We start from the raw sequence: 14,631 nt of genomic DNA on the forward strand, positions 1-14,631 counted from the left end.
GTCACTTCTTTTAGTTACATCATGGTTATAGTCCTTATTATCAAACATTATTTTGCAGTACTGCACAAATATTAGCTCGAATCATTCAAGGACATTCAGATTTCAACATTCAAAAGCAAGACACTATTACACCAATCTTGGGTTAACCTAATGTAATTTCCCATTGGTAAAACGTTTGTTAGAAAGTTACTCTCTATTGTTGGAGTGTCCTTGAACACACCAGTGAGGAGAATAGAAAATGGTTCCTGCTCTCAGTTGCGTTACAATTTTACCTTAAAAAGAATATAAAATCAATGACAATAAGGTAAAGGCAATGGATTTCTTTTGAAGGATTGTTAGCATTATCCTGATCAAAATTCAACAGCTTTTTGAAATCAGTTATTTAAATCCAAGATTCAGAGGTTGAAGTTGAAACACAGCCCTAAAAAATAACAATAATCAGCTAATCTGGTTGTAACGGGATTAGCAATGCTAATGCAATATGACACAAAATTAAAACACTATGAAGTGCTACAAACATAAAAATGACATAAAAATAAGAAGTAAGGCTCATAACTCACCACTTACAATGCTAAATCCCAAGTTGAGCAAATTTGAATGCAACATGTTCATAAAATAAATGCAAAATAAAGATTCTCTCACAGCAAGAGCTTATTTAACTATTAACATTGTTTTTTTGTTCATTTTTTCTTACCAAAAAAAGATGCAATCAATTTCACCTGTTATAGGAGACAATGATGCTGCCAATTTTGTACATTTTTAAAACCATACACTCGTTAAGTGATGGATCATCAACTATTCCTGCTGAGCAAAGCAAATCAAACAATAACCAGAAACAACTACTCAATGTTTGGTAAGAACACTGAGTCACAAATCCTCTCCCTTACAGACACAAGCCACTCAACTGGTTTGTATTAATGCTACAACTACATTATAAGTAGTCTCATTTCCTCTTACTCTTTCCTCTCATTTACTTTTACCAATTGATATTGTAGTAGATACTGTTGGGATCAATGTCTGCTTTTGTGTTCACCGGAGTCTTGACTGTAGAATAAGTCACCTGCTCCTCTGTGGCCTGTACAACACAAAGCAGAGGTTTATTTATTAAGCAGAAGACTACGAACTGCAAACCTTTCTACTGTATGTTCGCAAATCAATCTTAAATGTATAGTATCCATAATATATACTGTATTATTACACCTATGTATGATTGTTGGACATCTCATTACAAAATCATGGGGATTAATATGCAACTCGTGCAACTCATCCTTGGGTTGAGTTTATGGACCCGGCTTTGAACTCAGTGTAATTGTAATGTTTAAATAGGAATTGACCCTTCCCTAAAATGTTACCACAAAGTTAAAATCATTACTAAAAATATTGTATATGTAATATATATAATAATATGTTGAGCATTATCATTACAGGGGAAGTAATACACACATTTCCGGGTCTATATGTATACTATGGGGCTTTACTGGATTATCTTTGCATAATTTAAATTTGAAAAACCCATTTATCTTATACCGGCCCTTTATATAGCCCCTCAGTTCAGCCTCTGTCTGAAACAGGCCATTTTAGCCCCTGTCCCGTTAAGGACCCGCCTCCCAATGAGACCACTCTGTTCTGATTGCCCGGCTTCATGAAGCTTCTGCCAGCTCCTGAGACTAAACAAACAGTGGTAGCAGGATTTCACTTCTTTTTCTTATTCTGTGCTTAAAATGGAAAGTTTTCAAATACCTATGTACATGCTTGAGTGTGAATCCAAACCAAAAGATGCAAGTTTAAGTAGAGGTAACATTGCAAATGAAGCATTTCCAAGCAGGCTGAAGCCCTTGACATGCAGGGAGCATTCTTGCATATTCTCACTTCATGTTTTGCAACTTTGACCATGTTTAACACAGACATCTGACATAATAAAAAGTATTTCATGTCCCCTTCAAGGTTTTCCTTCAATGGAACTCAAAGGTCTAGCTCAAACTGTCACAAGCAGCACCAGATTAAAATAGATAAATTGGTAATATAGAATAAATCTAAGAGCGGCAACAATCGGCATTAATAGACGATGATACAGAAAGGTGTTGTAAGTCACTCACTTTTCTCTTGGCAGTTGTCTTTTGATTGGCATGGTTCACAATGACATAGGTCAGATTGCCGCCTGGCTCCTCCTGAGGTTGATGAGGATCCTGTAGTATATGAAGTATAATCAGAAAGTGCACTTACCTGCCTGTAATACTGTTTTTCAACCTTTCAAGGAAATGCCGTATTTTTTCATTTGCATCTAAAATCGCATACTAGGTACTTGAATTGAAGTATTATGCCTCGGTCACTATCCGTCATTGTCTGTTATGTGTTCAGTGATTGCATACTGTAATGTTTCAGAAATAGCATGCACTTCACGTACTACTGGTTTTATACTAAGGTTTCAAACATACTTAAAGAAATTTCACATACTATTTTAGTGTACTAGATAGAGATGCAGAATTTTAACTTTAAACTCACAATTCTGGGAAAAAAGTCAGAATTTAAAGACATTTTTCACCTATGGCACTAATCCTCTTCCATCTAAATTGTACATAGACTCGACATTCATCCATTATGGAAATTAATGAGCATTAAATGGCATGCATGTTCACTCTGGTAGCCATCCAGGACTGTTATATATACTATAGTGGCTTTACATCGGGGGTTAACCACCAAGAAACTTTACTGTGCTGCAGAGAGAGAATCCACATTAATTCAAATACTATAATTAAATTTTTACTGCATCCTGAAACACACCAGAGGATGTATGTGGATGGATATATGTGTCTGTCTATCATATTTAAAGTACAAAATAAAAATACTCACAGGAGGATTGACTGTTTTCTCAAAAACTGGGGGAAAAAGGGATGGTAAAATTTCAAGATTAGTCTTCAAACATCATCATTCTTTAAAGTATACACGTTATTTACATTGTGGCCATGGAGAGTAAGAAACATGTTTCAAACCATCATTAATTCATAGCTTTGATTCATGCTAAGCTATTCATTCATTGACTTTATTTATAGAGCACTTTTCCTACACAGTCCTCCTTCTGTGCAGGAAAACCTCTTTCACTGTTCATATGGAGACCTGGCTGCTCTGTGAATGTGAACTTATCCTTTAAATGAACCACAGAGAGAACAGAGAGCAAACAGACTATTTGATGTAGTCTTTGAAAGTACACAATAACCATTAACTTATCATTGTTTTAAATGAATTCCTAATTATAATAGCCATGGTATAAGCACAATAATGCCCTCTGAGGTGTCTGGATATCTAGGTGAACTTGTCCCTTCTCTCTTTGGACAAGACACCCAACAAAAGTTTTTGATAGCCAACATTGTGGCAGTCTTACCAACCCAATTGCAATATTCAATAAATACTATGGATAATCATAATCACATAAAGTTAAACAAAAGATATCTGAAATAACAAGTGCTTTAACCAGTCACAGTCCAGTCAGGAAGCTACAAATGAAATACCATTCTCTGATATTTGAAAACAAATAGTTATATATGTAAATATGCCAAACTATTGTAATATAGATTTTAGCTTGCATAGTCCATCCAGATTGTGTCATATTGTATTGTGTTGTGTCACATCAGTTAGCTCATATTGTATATTATGCATATCATATTATATTTGTATAAATACTGTACATGCTCCTTTTTACTGACCCTCTGTTGTTGTGTCTCTCTTTCTGAATTTGATGAAAACAGCAGTAATGATGACGACGACCACTGCCACCACCACCACCACCACCAGCAGCACCACCACCACCACAGCTTTCACGTCGTAAGGCGGATCTGAGGTCAGAGGATACAATAAGCCAATGATAGAAAATTTATTACAAAACACAAAGTCAAACATGTGACACCCCATCTTAAACTATAGAGTCTATTGACTTAATACAGATATTTATATATTTACATATTTTTTCCCACCTTTTCAAAATCTTAGAGGCAAAGTTTATTTCATATCACTTATCCCACCTTTGAAAACAGGCGTGTAGTGATCCTCTATCTGGACATTGTTCATCTCATCAATCCGCTGGCAGGTGTATTTTCTGTTGGGACCACTCTGACGCGTCACAGTCAGAACAGAGGCACAGTCTTTCTGTGTGGTGACTTTGTATCCGACACCTTTACCACGCAGCACAGAGCTTGTCTCATCCACCCAACGGATGCTGTTTGATCGACACTCACTGAATGACAGCAGAGTACACCTTAATGTGATATTTCCATCTCCCTGCGGATCAGCATCTGGTGGAGATGGTGTGACTGAAAGACAAAAGTACAAACGGTTCATTTAGATCAACAAACTGCTTATTGTGGCTTTCTTTTTTGTTTTTACCAAACTAGTGTCAGTGTTTCTGGTTTAACATGTATTTTTTAAAAGCTGGGGAAATTTGGTCTCACTGGAATGAATTGAAGTGAAATGAAGTAAAACTGATCTGAACTGATGGTTTTCATAGCTGGATAGAGACTGACCTCTGGGCTCCTGTCATTTGAAACATTTGGCACCACATGCCATTTAAATTAAACAAAGTTCCACTCTTTAATCTGAGTGAGAAATGAGACTCACTTGTCAAAATATTTAGATTCACATTAATGTCCACTTTATTGGCCTGTCGACGGGTGTAGCGACCAGCATCCTCATCAGTGATGTTGTTGATGTGCAGAGAGCAGTTAGTGTCCAGTCTGAACCTGGCAGCTCGGACTGACTGTATCCTAACATTTGGACTGATAACGGCAATAGATGCCCGAGACCTATCTCTGTTGTAAAGCCAGGTGGTAACGGTGGAGCAAGCACTGTCAGAGGCTGATGCACCATCGCTGGGCAGAGTGACATCGTCTCCAGGTCTTTTGAAGAGAGTGATGCGTTGTCCACTGATGCCTGTTCAAAAGAAATCACACATTTTCTAAGAAATTACTCATTACTTTTAAAACCATCTGTATTTTACATTTGCAACCACAAGGAGAGACTGTGACAACCTACGCCATCTAGTGGTGATGTTTATATGAGATAATTATTTTCATTTATATCGCAGTGAGTTGTGGGATTTTTTAAATATATGAAACTATATTCTCCAGTGTTAAAACCAAAAGAGAGTAGAGAAATCTGCGGATCTGATGTACTTATGGGTGTGCTTTTATCATTCTGTGCATTAATTGTATTAACTGTATATTACATTATAATATCAATATCTACATCACATGACATTTTAAAGTACAGATTGACAGCTTGTAAAGTCTGTCTTAAACAACATCCAGGAGCCCAAATGAACATGTTCTTCACTGAAACCAGTTTTTCTTGCTGTAATCATTCATCCTGTTCATACTGGCTATTAGAAGATCTCTTCATAATGCACTTACAATGGAAGTGATGCATGAAGTTATAACTTTATTTATAGAGCACTTTTCCTACACAGTCCTCCTTCTGTGCAGGAAAACCTCTTTCACTGTTCATATGGAGACCTGGCTGCTCTGTGAATGTGAACTTATCCTTTAAAGGAAGCACAGAGAGAACAGAGAGCAAACAGACTATTTGATGTAGTCTTTGAAAGTACATATAAATCTATCTGACTTATAATTGCTGCAAATATTTCTATATAATAAAATGCCAAAAAGCTTATTAAAGGTGCAGCTTAAGCAGGCAAGTAGTTCCTAGTAATAGCAAATTAAACACTAACGTTTATTCATTAATGATGAAAATCTACATTTAAGTAATAAAGCGTTGCCTTACCTTCAAACTGAAGCACCAAAATGAGGATGAATGCCATCAGAGCCATTCTGTGTCCTTTCTCTGTCAGCAGACTGAAGTCGTGTGCCGTTTCTCCTCTGCTACAGACTTGTTTGTGATGGCACTGTTTCCTCTTTGTGGTTGAGTAAAAACCAGCCAACCTGTTGTAACTCTACCAGTGTAATGGGTTACAACACTACTGTGTGTGGGTTGTGCATTCAGAGAGCAGAGCACAGCACGCAACATCCACAAACGGCTTTTGGAAATACAAAGAAAATCATTTTTAAGAGCACGCACACTTTTGTTTCTCAGGTGAAAGCTTGTATCTCCAAATTTCAACATGGGTGTAAATCATCAAATCCGTTTTTCTATGGAAATAAAATGCACTTTTATTCCTGTGAGGTGTGTTTGTCATGCACAGTGCAGAATAAAGGAGAAGTTGCAAAAGTTGTGAAATTAAATGAAAAGAGGAAACGCTTGTTTGGTGAGAACACAAAAAAGAATAAAAAGACTATCGTCTTATCAGCCATCTGTGGCTCCACTGAAATATCTTGACTTACTCATCATGATTTACACTCATTGATCTTATATTGGTCCCTTATGCAGCCTCTCAGATCATCCTCTGTCTGAAGAGGACAAGACGTTTTAGCTCCTGTCTCTTTAAGAGCTCCCTCTCCAAGGAGCTCTCTCTCTGTTCTGATTGGCCAACTCTCAGACGCTACGCCTCCACACATGAGAGCCGGCCACAGACGCTGTGTAAACCAAACATAAAACACAGGATTTCATTATATTTTTTTCTCATTCTTTACTTGAAACATCAACTCCTCAACTAAATCAATGAAATCTGATCTGAGATCTGAAAGTGAGCGGTCAACCCAAACAACACAGGGAGAAATGTTTGGATCGACCTCAACGACAAAGGCTACGGAAGAGACGACATGTTGAAGTCCTGGCTTTGGACTTACAGGAAGCATTTCTACATATTACATTAATCTCGAAGTTTCAGCCACATTTTGAGTTTTCCAAGCACCCACACTGCAAAAAATGAATAAGATGGCTTTTCTGTAAGGTTCTCTGCTTTTGATGCAGAACTGCAGGTGATGATGAAACTTCCTCTTGTGGTTGAGTTTCTGAGTAAATTTGTGAAACAGCATCAGCCATCACAAAGCCTGTTAAAATATCCAGATAATGAGTGAGATCATTCCTTTAGGTTTCTGTTCTGCAGTCTTCAAGCAACAAAACAGTTTAATTTGGGGTGTTTTTCAGTGAGCGAACGCCTACATAGTAAAACAGAAAAGTGGTTTCTGCAAAAAAAAAAAAAAAAGAAGGAAGAAGTAACAAGAGGAAGAAGAAAGAAGACGTTAAGGGCTGAGTATCATTGGGAAATCAATTCTGTGTTATATATCATGGATATATACAACTATTTTCTTATTACATATTTTGGCACGTTGTTAATTCATAGTTGCAATTAGACTGTGTGATTGCTGTTTATTCTGGCACTGAAGAGGTTAATAATGTGACACCTCAGCAGTCTAAGTTAAACATATAAAGTGGACGAGCCCCCATTTCTTATGACCCGGCTCAAGTGGCCACAACAAAAGGGAGACACACCATGGCTAACATTTAACAAAATACGTTTATTTAAGCCAAAAAAAAGAGAGAGACCAAATAAAAAGCTGTGCCAAATTAGAATAATTAAAGTGTGAGGTGTGTGTATCAGTGGTATCAGTGGTGTAAGGGCTGGATGATGGATGTGTTAATGTGAGTATCCATCAAACTGCCAGTCTGACAGATTCACACAGACTGCTGGAGCCTCATATGAGCTTCAGCTGCTCTTTTTCAGTCAGTTCAACAATTAAGAGTCTAATTTATTAATAATTCTTACAAATGAACAATAACATATCAACTCAATTATAATGAATGAACACTTAGCAACTCTGCTATTGTAACAAATTACCCTTTTCTGTAAAATACCCTAAATATTGACTATTAAATACCTGCAAATTACTCAGAACATTTTCAGGAAATTTGTGTTAATTTAAGGAAACTGTCAAATAAAGAGGAAACCAATCTTTCACCTGATCTGATATCCTGATGTGGACTGAATGAGGTCCACCTGTTACTGAGACATGGAGCCATTAAACCCATTAGCATCATCTTGTGGAAGGAAGAAAAAAACCATCAAAGCATCCAGAGGACATGCTGCATTTTATTCACCAATGACAGAATCATATAATGTTTATGATTTATGATTTTATGATTTAGTTTTTCATCAATATGTACATTTAATTTCTGTGTAAGTACAGCTGACTTAGACGTCTGAACTTTGATCAAATCCAAACTGGCCTTCAGGAAGAAACTCAGCTTCATGTAGCTTCTTTAACCCTTGTGTCATCCTTCCGGGTCAAATTGACCCTATCCGTTTTGACTGTTTCTTCCTTCCTTCCTTCCTTCTTTCCTCCCTCCTTTCCTTCCTTCTTCCTTCCCTCCTTCTCTCTTTCTTCCATCTCTCCTTTCCTTCCTTCCTCTCTCCCTCCTTCCTTCCTTCTTTCCTCCCTCCTTTCCTTCCTCCTTCCTTCCCTCCTTCTCTCTTTCTTTCCTCCCTCCCTCCTTTCCTTCCTCCATCCTTCCTTCCTCCTTTCCTTCCTCCTCCTTTCCTTCCTTCTTCCTTCCCTCCTTCTCTCTTTCTTCCATCTCTCCTTTCCTTCCTTCCTCTCTCCCTCCTTCCTTCCTCCCTCCCTTCCTTCTTTCCTCCCTCCTTTCCTTCCTCCCTCCTTTCCTTCCTTCCCTCCTTCTCTCTTTCTTTCCTCCCTCCCTCCATCCTCCCTCCCTCCTTTCCTTCCTCCATCCTTCCTCCCTCCCTCCGTCGTCCCTCCTTTCCTTCCTTCTTCCTTCCCTCCTTCCTCCCTCCTTTCCTTCCTTCCTTCTTCCTCCCTCCCTTCCTTCCTTGACTCAAGGACAACAGGAGGGTTAAACCATCATAACACAAACACTTTTTAAACTTATACATGATTCATTTACATTGACAGCACTTCCAACAGTGTAAAACATATATTTTTAAAAAGCCTGTACAGTATGTGAACTTATTTCTATATTTAAGCAAAGCATTAATGTAAAGGAAGCACTCTTAGGAATGGTGTACACTTAGATATTGCTCAACATATGTTATTAAATGATGTGCTATTAAAGAGAACTTTCATTAACATACTAAATATTGTGTTAGCAAACTTATTTACACTTTAGGGAAACAAAAGCAACAATATCATCTCATTGGAGACTTTCTGTCAACACCTTAGGCCCAATATTAACTCTCATTTTAAGTCTGCTTTGGTCCTTACTTTCTCCTGCTAAATGCTCCACTTTCTTCACCAGTTAGTCAATAACTTTGTGTGCCAGTTGTAAAATAAAATTGGTTTATCAAAGCTTTACTTCTGAAAACAGCTGCCTGCTGCTGCTGGAAACAAAGTTCGTGGAAGCTCTAAGACTGAACCAGAAACTAAATTAATCTTTAAACTAAAGCTATGAGCTGAAAGAGAAAAAAAGCTGCTTTAAATTCTTTGTTAATAAATGATTATAAATGATTGGGTTTTTTTCATTACAAGCGCACATTGTAAATATAAAAATATCCAAAAACCTCATTTTATCTCAAAGCTTTGATCACTCATGTAAAATGACATTTTACTTGTTTTTGAGTTGATGTGAAGGTTGTTGATCAGTGCTGTCCGGTAGCAGCAGAAGGTGCTTCCACATTTTCATATGCAACTTCATCGCCATCGTTGTGCATCTGGGAAATACAACACAGCATGTCAGATTCTGAAAATCTGTTTCAGTGGTAGAAAATGTTAGTAGTTTTATTTTTTAACTCACATTTTTTTCATCAGGTGGTGTTTCGTTGCCTGGAAAATAAATAAATGAGTATTAGTTTGAAATTCTGAACTTCTGTTTTCATTATGTTAAAAAAAAAGAATAAAATGATGTTCTGACCTCTTCTGTGTTTGAGCAGAAGAACAACAACAGTCAGAGGAATCAGGAAAAGTCCTGCAATACGCAGAATCAGCACGACGTAGTCGAGAGGAGACCAACCTGTGGTAGATTGTTCAGAAAATCATGTCAGAACAAAATAAACATCTTTGGAGAATATACCATTTATTATTTCTAATGTTGCTGTTGTGAAGATACATGTGACTTTTTCAAAATCTTAGAGGCAAAGTTTATTTCATATCACTTATCCCACCTTTGAAAATAGGTGTGTAGTGATCCTCTATCTGGACATTGTCCATTTCATCAATCCGCTGGCAGGTGTATTTTCTGTTGTGACCACTCTGACGCGTCACAGTCAGAACAGAGGTACAGTTTCTCTGTGCGGTGACTTTGTATCCGACACCTTCACCACGCAGCACAGAGCCTGTCTCATTCACCCAACGGATGCTGTTTGGTCGACACTTGAAGTTGAATGACAGCAGAGTACACCTTAATGCGATATTTCCATCTCCTTTTGGATCAGCATCTGGTGGAGATGGTGTGACTGAAAGACAAAAGTACAAACGGTTCATTTAGTTAAAAAAAACTGCTTATTGTGGTTTTCTTTCATGTTTTTACCAAACTAGTGTCAGTGTTTCTGGTTTAACATGTAATTTTTAAAAGCTGGGTAAATTTGGTCTCACTGGAAAGAACTGAAGTGAAATGAAGTAAAACTGAGCTGAACTGAATCAGAACTTGTCCATGGTGTTTCCTTAAATAAGACAAGCTGGCTCAAGCTGAAAATAAAAATGTTATAAATATCCTGTAGTGTTTATTAGCCAAAACATATAACAACAAATGAACTCTGGGTCTCTGCAGTGGCGGATGGGGACTTTACCCCACTGCCATCGTGGCAACCTTTTATGCGCAATACTTTAATCATCATTTAGATTATTTTAATTTTTCTTGTGGGAAAATGAATGACTGTTTTAAATGTCGATCTTTCAAATACTTGCTAGTATATTTCAGTCTGGACCAAAGTGACCAGACCACCTGACTGACGGACACTGTCATCTGAGAGCTCTGTCATACTGAACCCTCCGCCTGAATTTGGAAACAGAGTTGTGGTGGATAGGATGGTTTCATAGCTGGATAGAGATTGATCTTTGTGCTCCTGTCATTTGAAACATTTGGCACCACATGCCATTTAAATTAAATATAGTTCCACTCTTTAATCTCAGTGAGAAATGAGACTCACTTGTCAAAATATTTAGATTCACATTAATGTCCACTTTATTGGCCTGTCGACGGATGTAGCGACCAGCATCCTCATCAGCGATGTTGTTGATGAGCAGAGAGCAGTCAGTGTCCAGTCTGAACCTGGCAGCTCGGGCTGACTGTATCCTAACATTTGGACTGATAACGGCAATAGTTCCCCGAGACAAATCTCTGTTGTAAAGCCAGGTAACGGTGGAGCAATCACTGTCAGAGGCTGATGCACCGTCGCTGGGCAGAATGACATTGTCTCCAGGTCTTTTGAAGAGATCGATGCGTTGTCCACTGATGCCTGTTCAAAAGAAATCACACGTTTTCTAAGAAATTACGCATTACTTTTAAAACCATCTGCATTTTACATTTGCAACCACAAGGAGAGACTGTGACAACCTACACCATCTAGTGGTGATGTTTATAGGAGATAATTATTTTCATTTATATCTCAGTGAGTTGTGGGATTTTTGGATATTTATATGTATAACTATATTATTCAGTGTTAAAACCAAAAGAGAGTAGAGGAATCTGCTGATCTGATGTACTGGTATGGTTATGGGTGTGCTTTTATCATTCTGTGCATTAATTGTATTAACTGTATATTACATTATAATATCAATATCTGTATATATATATTTCTTTCTATATTTCTTCTTTTGTCAACAAATTATTGTCAGCATGAGTTCATTCACATTATCATAGGCTTGGAAGACATGCAAAGCAATAAAACAGTGGTTTATTATTAGGCTATTTAAAGTTTAAATACAGATGGTAATATTTCAAACACAGATAATCTACAGCTTATCCCAGAATGCTGAAATTACTATATTATTATTATTATTATTATTTTGTTAGCCCACACAGTAGTAGCAAAGTCACAATAAACTTTATATCTAAACCTCGGACCTGTACTTCAGACCTGTAGTGAGGAGAATATGATCCGCCGTAAACACGGTGCATTTTATTTTGAAAATTAACCCGGTGTTTTATTTTGTATTTTGTAAACGATTTCCTGTCCCGCACGATCTGCTCTGTGCTGACTTGATGCGCCATGCTCCGACGTCCGGCAAAAACAGAAGCTGACACATTGACTAAAATAGAGCATTTTTCTGAAATATTACTCATATTTAAGCACGTTGAATAAGTGGACAGGGACTAGTTAGACCATAACTCACAGGTTCAAGTTGCTCCACTGTCACGACTCATCAGTCATCCATGTTCTCTCTCTCTCTCTCTCTCTCTCTCTCTCTCTCTCTCTCTCTCTCTCTCTCTCTCTCTCTCTCTCTGGCGGCTCTGTGACCGAGCGGAGCAGCAGGCTCAACACATACAACAAGCACCCCTAGGGCCCTATGTGTGCACGTGCCTGATATGGAGACCTGGCTGCTCTGTGAATGTGAAGTTATCCTTTAAAGGAACCACAGAGAGCAAACAGACTATTTGATGTAGTCTTTGAAAGTACATCTAAATCTAAATGACTTATAATTGCTGTCCTTTTTACCGTCTCACTCACACAAATATTTCTATATAATAAAACACTTTTAAATGCCAAAAGCTTATTAAAGGTGCAGCTTAAGCAGGCAAGTAGTTCCTAATAATAGCAAATTAAACACTAACGTTTATTCATTAATGACAAAAATCTACATTTAAGTAATAAAGCGTTGCCTTACCTTCAAACTGAAGCACCAAAATGAGAATGAATACCATTAGAGCCATTCTGTGTCCTTTCTCTGTCAGCAGACTGAAGTGTGCCGTTTCTCCTCTGCTACAGACTTGTTTGTGATGGCGCTGTTTCCTCTTTGTGGTTGAGTAAAAATGACAACATCAGCCAACCTGTTGTAAGTCTACCAGTGTAATGGGTTACAACACACAAATAGCTAACAATATAATGCAATATTTTAAATGATTGATAATACATTTAAAATGACTGAATAGACATACTCATCATATACTACTGATGTAGTTTATCCAACAAAAGATCCTTCAAATATCTTTATTCTGTTCATGCACACTTTTGTTTCTCAGGTGAAAGCTTGTATCTCCAAATTTCAACATGGGTGTAAATCATCAAATCCGTTTTTCTATGGAAATAAAATGCACTTTTATTCCTGTGAGGTGTTTTTGTCATGCACAGTGCAGATTAAAGGAGAAGTTGCAAAAGTTGTGAAATTAAATGAAAAGAGGAAACGCTTGTTTGGTAAGAACACAAAAAAGAATAAAAAGACTATCGTCTTATCAGCCATCTGTGGCTCTACTGAAATATCTTGACTTACTCATGATTTACACTCATTGATCTTATATTGGTCCTTTATGCAGCCTTTCAGCTCATCCTCTGTCTGAAACAAGACGTTTTAGCTCCTGTCTCTTTAAGAGCTCCCTCTCCAACGAGCTCTCTCTGTTCTGATTGGCCAGCTCTCAGAAGCTACGCCTCCACACATGAGAGCCAGCCACAGACGCTGTGTAAACCAAACATAAAACACAGGATTTCACTACTTTTTTTCTCATTCTTTACTTGAAACATCAACTCCTCAACTAAATCAGTAGCTACATGTTGATTCGGAAATCTGATCTGAGATCTGAAAGTGAGCGGTCAACACAAACAACACATGGAGAAATGTTTGGATCGACCTCAACAACAAAGGCTACGGAAGAGACGACATGTTGAAGTCCTGGCTTTGGACTTACAGGAAGCATTTCTACATATTACATTAATCTCAAGGTTTCAGCCACATTTTGAGTTTTCCAAGCACCCACACTGCAAACAATGAATAAGATGGCTTTTCTGTAAGGTTGTCTGCTTTTGATGCAGAACTGCAGGTGATGATGAAACTTCCTCTTGTGGTTGAGTTTCTGAGTAAATTTGTGAAACAGCATCAGCGATCACAAAGCCTGTTAAAATATCCAGATAATGAGTGAGATCATTCCTTTATGTTTCTGTTCTGCAGTCTTAAAGCAACAAAACAGTTTAATTTGGGGTGTTTTTCAGTCAGGGAATGCCTACATAGTAAAACAGAAAACTGGTTTCTGCAACAAAAAAAAAAAAGAAGGAAGAAGTAGCAAGAGGAAGAAGAAAGAAGACGTTAAGGGCTGAGCATCATTATGAAATCACTTCTATGTTATTGTTACGAAAGACACAATGAAACAGCATTATTTAAGACATTTCACATCCTTAATTCAGTCAGGTACAGTGATAGAAACACACACATATTTCTACCAGGGGCCTTATACAGTCAGTGTTTTATCAAGAGGCACAGTTTCACAATGTTGATGTTCACCAAACCCTAACCCTAACCCTTGCAATGTCCACCTGATGTTACCCACCCTGACCATTAATCATATTAGTGCTCTCTGAAAATCACCCAAACAGACAACACAACAGTTATGACTGATACATGTGACTGAGTGACAACAATCAAACAGCACATCTGAATACTGGTTTCAAAATAAGAGTCATTAAGTGAGTGAGGAAACTTCACACATTGCAAAAACTAACATATAATGCACATGACAACTCAATTCCCACACATAGGCCTATAGTTGCAGCATTTTTTTTTAATTGTAGCCGCTTCTTTCTCTTCCTTTTTTCTTTCTGATTTTCTTTGCATGAAAGCGACCATAATTATCAACATCAAGAGAGTT

The 14,631-nt window shown here is 37.6% G+C and overlaps 2 protein-coding genes and 1 long non-coding RNA gene across 3 annotated transcripts; all 3 read right to left on the reverse strand.

Moving 5' to 3' along the window:
• Positions 1-3,693: 3,693 nt before the first annotated feature.
• LOC128377500 (uncharacterized) lies at positions 3,694-5,815 on the reverse strand. Its single transcript, XM_053337453.1, has 4 exons — positions 5,770-5,815; positions 4,609-4,920; positions 4,017-4,304; positions 3,694-3,830 (listed from the first exon to the last, which is right to left on the reverse strand). Exons 1-4 carry the CDS (start codon positions 5,813-5,815, stop codon positions 3,694-3,696), a joined length of 783 nt encoding a protein of 260 aa, XP_053193428.1.
• A 3,525-nt stretch (positions 5,816-9,340) lies between these two features.
• LOC128377619 (uncharacterized) lies at positions 9,341-9,848 on the reverse strand. Its single transcript, XR_008323332.1, has 3 exons — positions 9,751-9,848; positions 9,634-9,662; positions 9,341-9,550 (listed from the first exon to the last, which is right to left on the reverse strand). It is a non-coding gene; the product is annotated as an uncharacterized LOC128377619 (long non-coding RNA).
• A 129-nt stretch (positions 9,849-9,977) lies between these two features.
• Positions 9,978-12,714, reverse strand: LOC128377501 (uncharacterized). The gene is made up of 3 exons (XM_053337454.1): positions 12,663-12,714; positions 10,985-11,293; positions 9,978-10,291 (listed from the first exon to the last, which is right to left on the reverse strand). Exons 1-3 carry the CDS (start codon positions 12,706-12,708, stop codon positions 9,978-9,980), a joined length of 669 nt encoding a protein of 222 aa, XP_053193429.1. The 5' UTR covers positions 12,709-12,714.
• Between the last annotated feature and the right edge of the window lie 1,917 nt (positions 12,715-14,631).

This window comes from Scomber japonicus, chromosome 17 (genome assembly GCF_027409825.1).
Source record: "Scomber japonicus isolate fScoJap1 chromosome 17, fScoJap1.pri, whole genome shotgun sequence".
Lineage (NCBI taxonomy): Eukaryota > Metazoa > Chordata > Actinopteri > Scombriformes > Scombridae > Scomber > Scomber japonicus.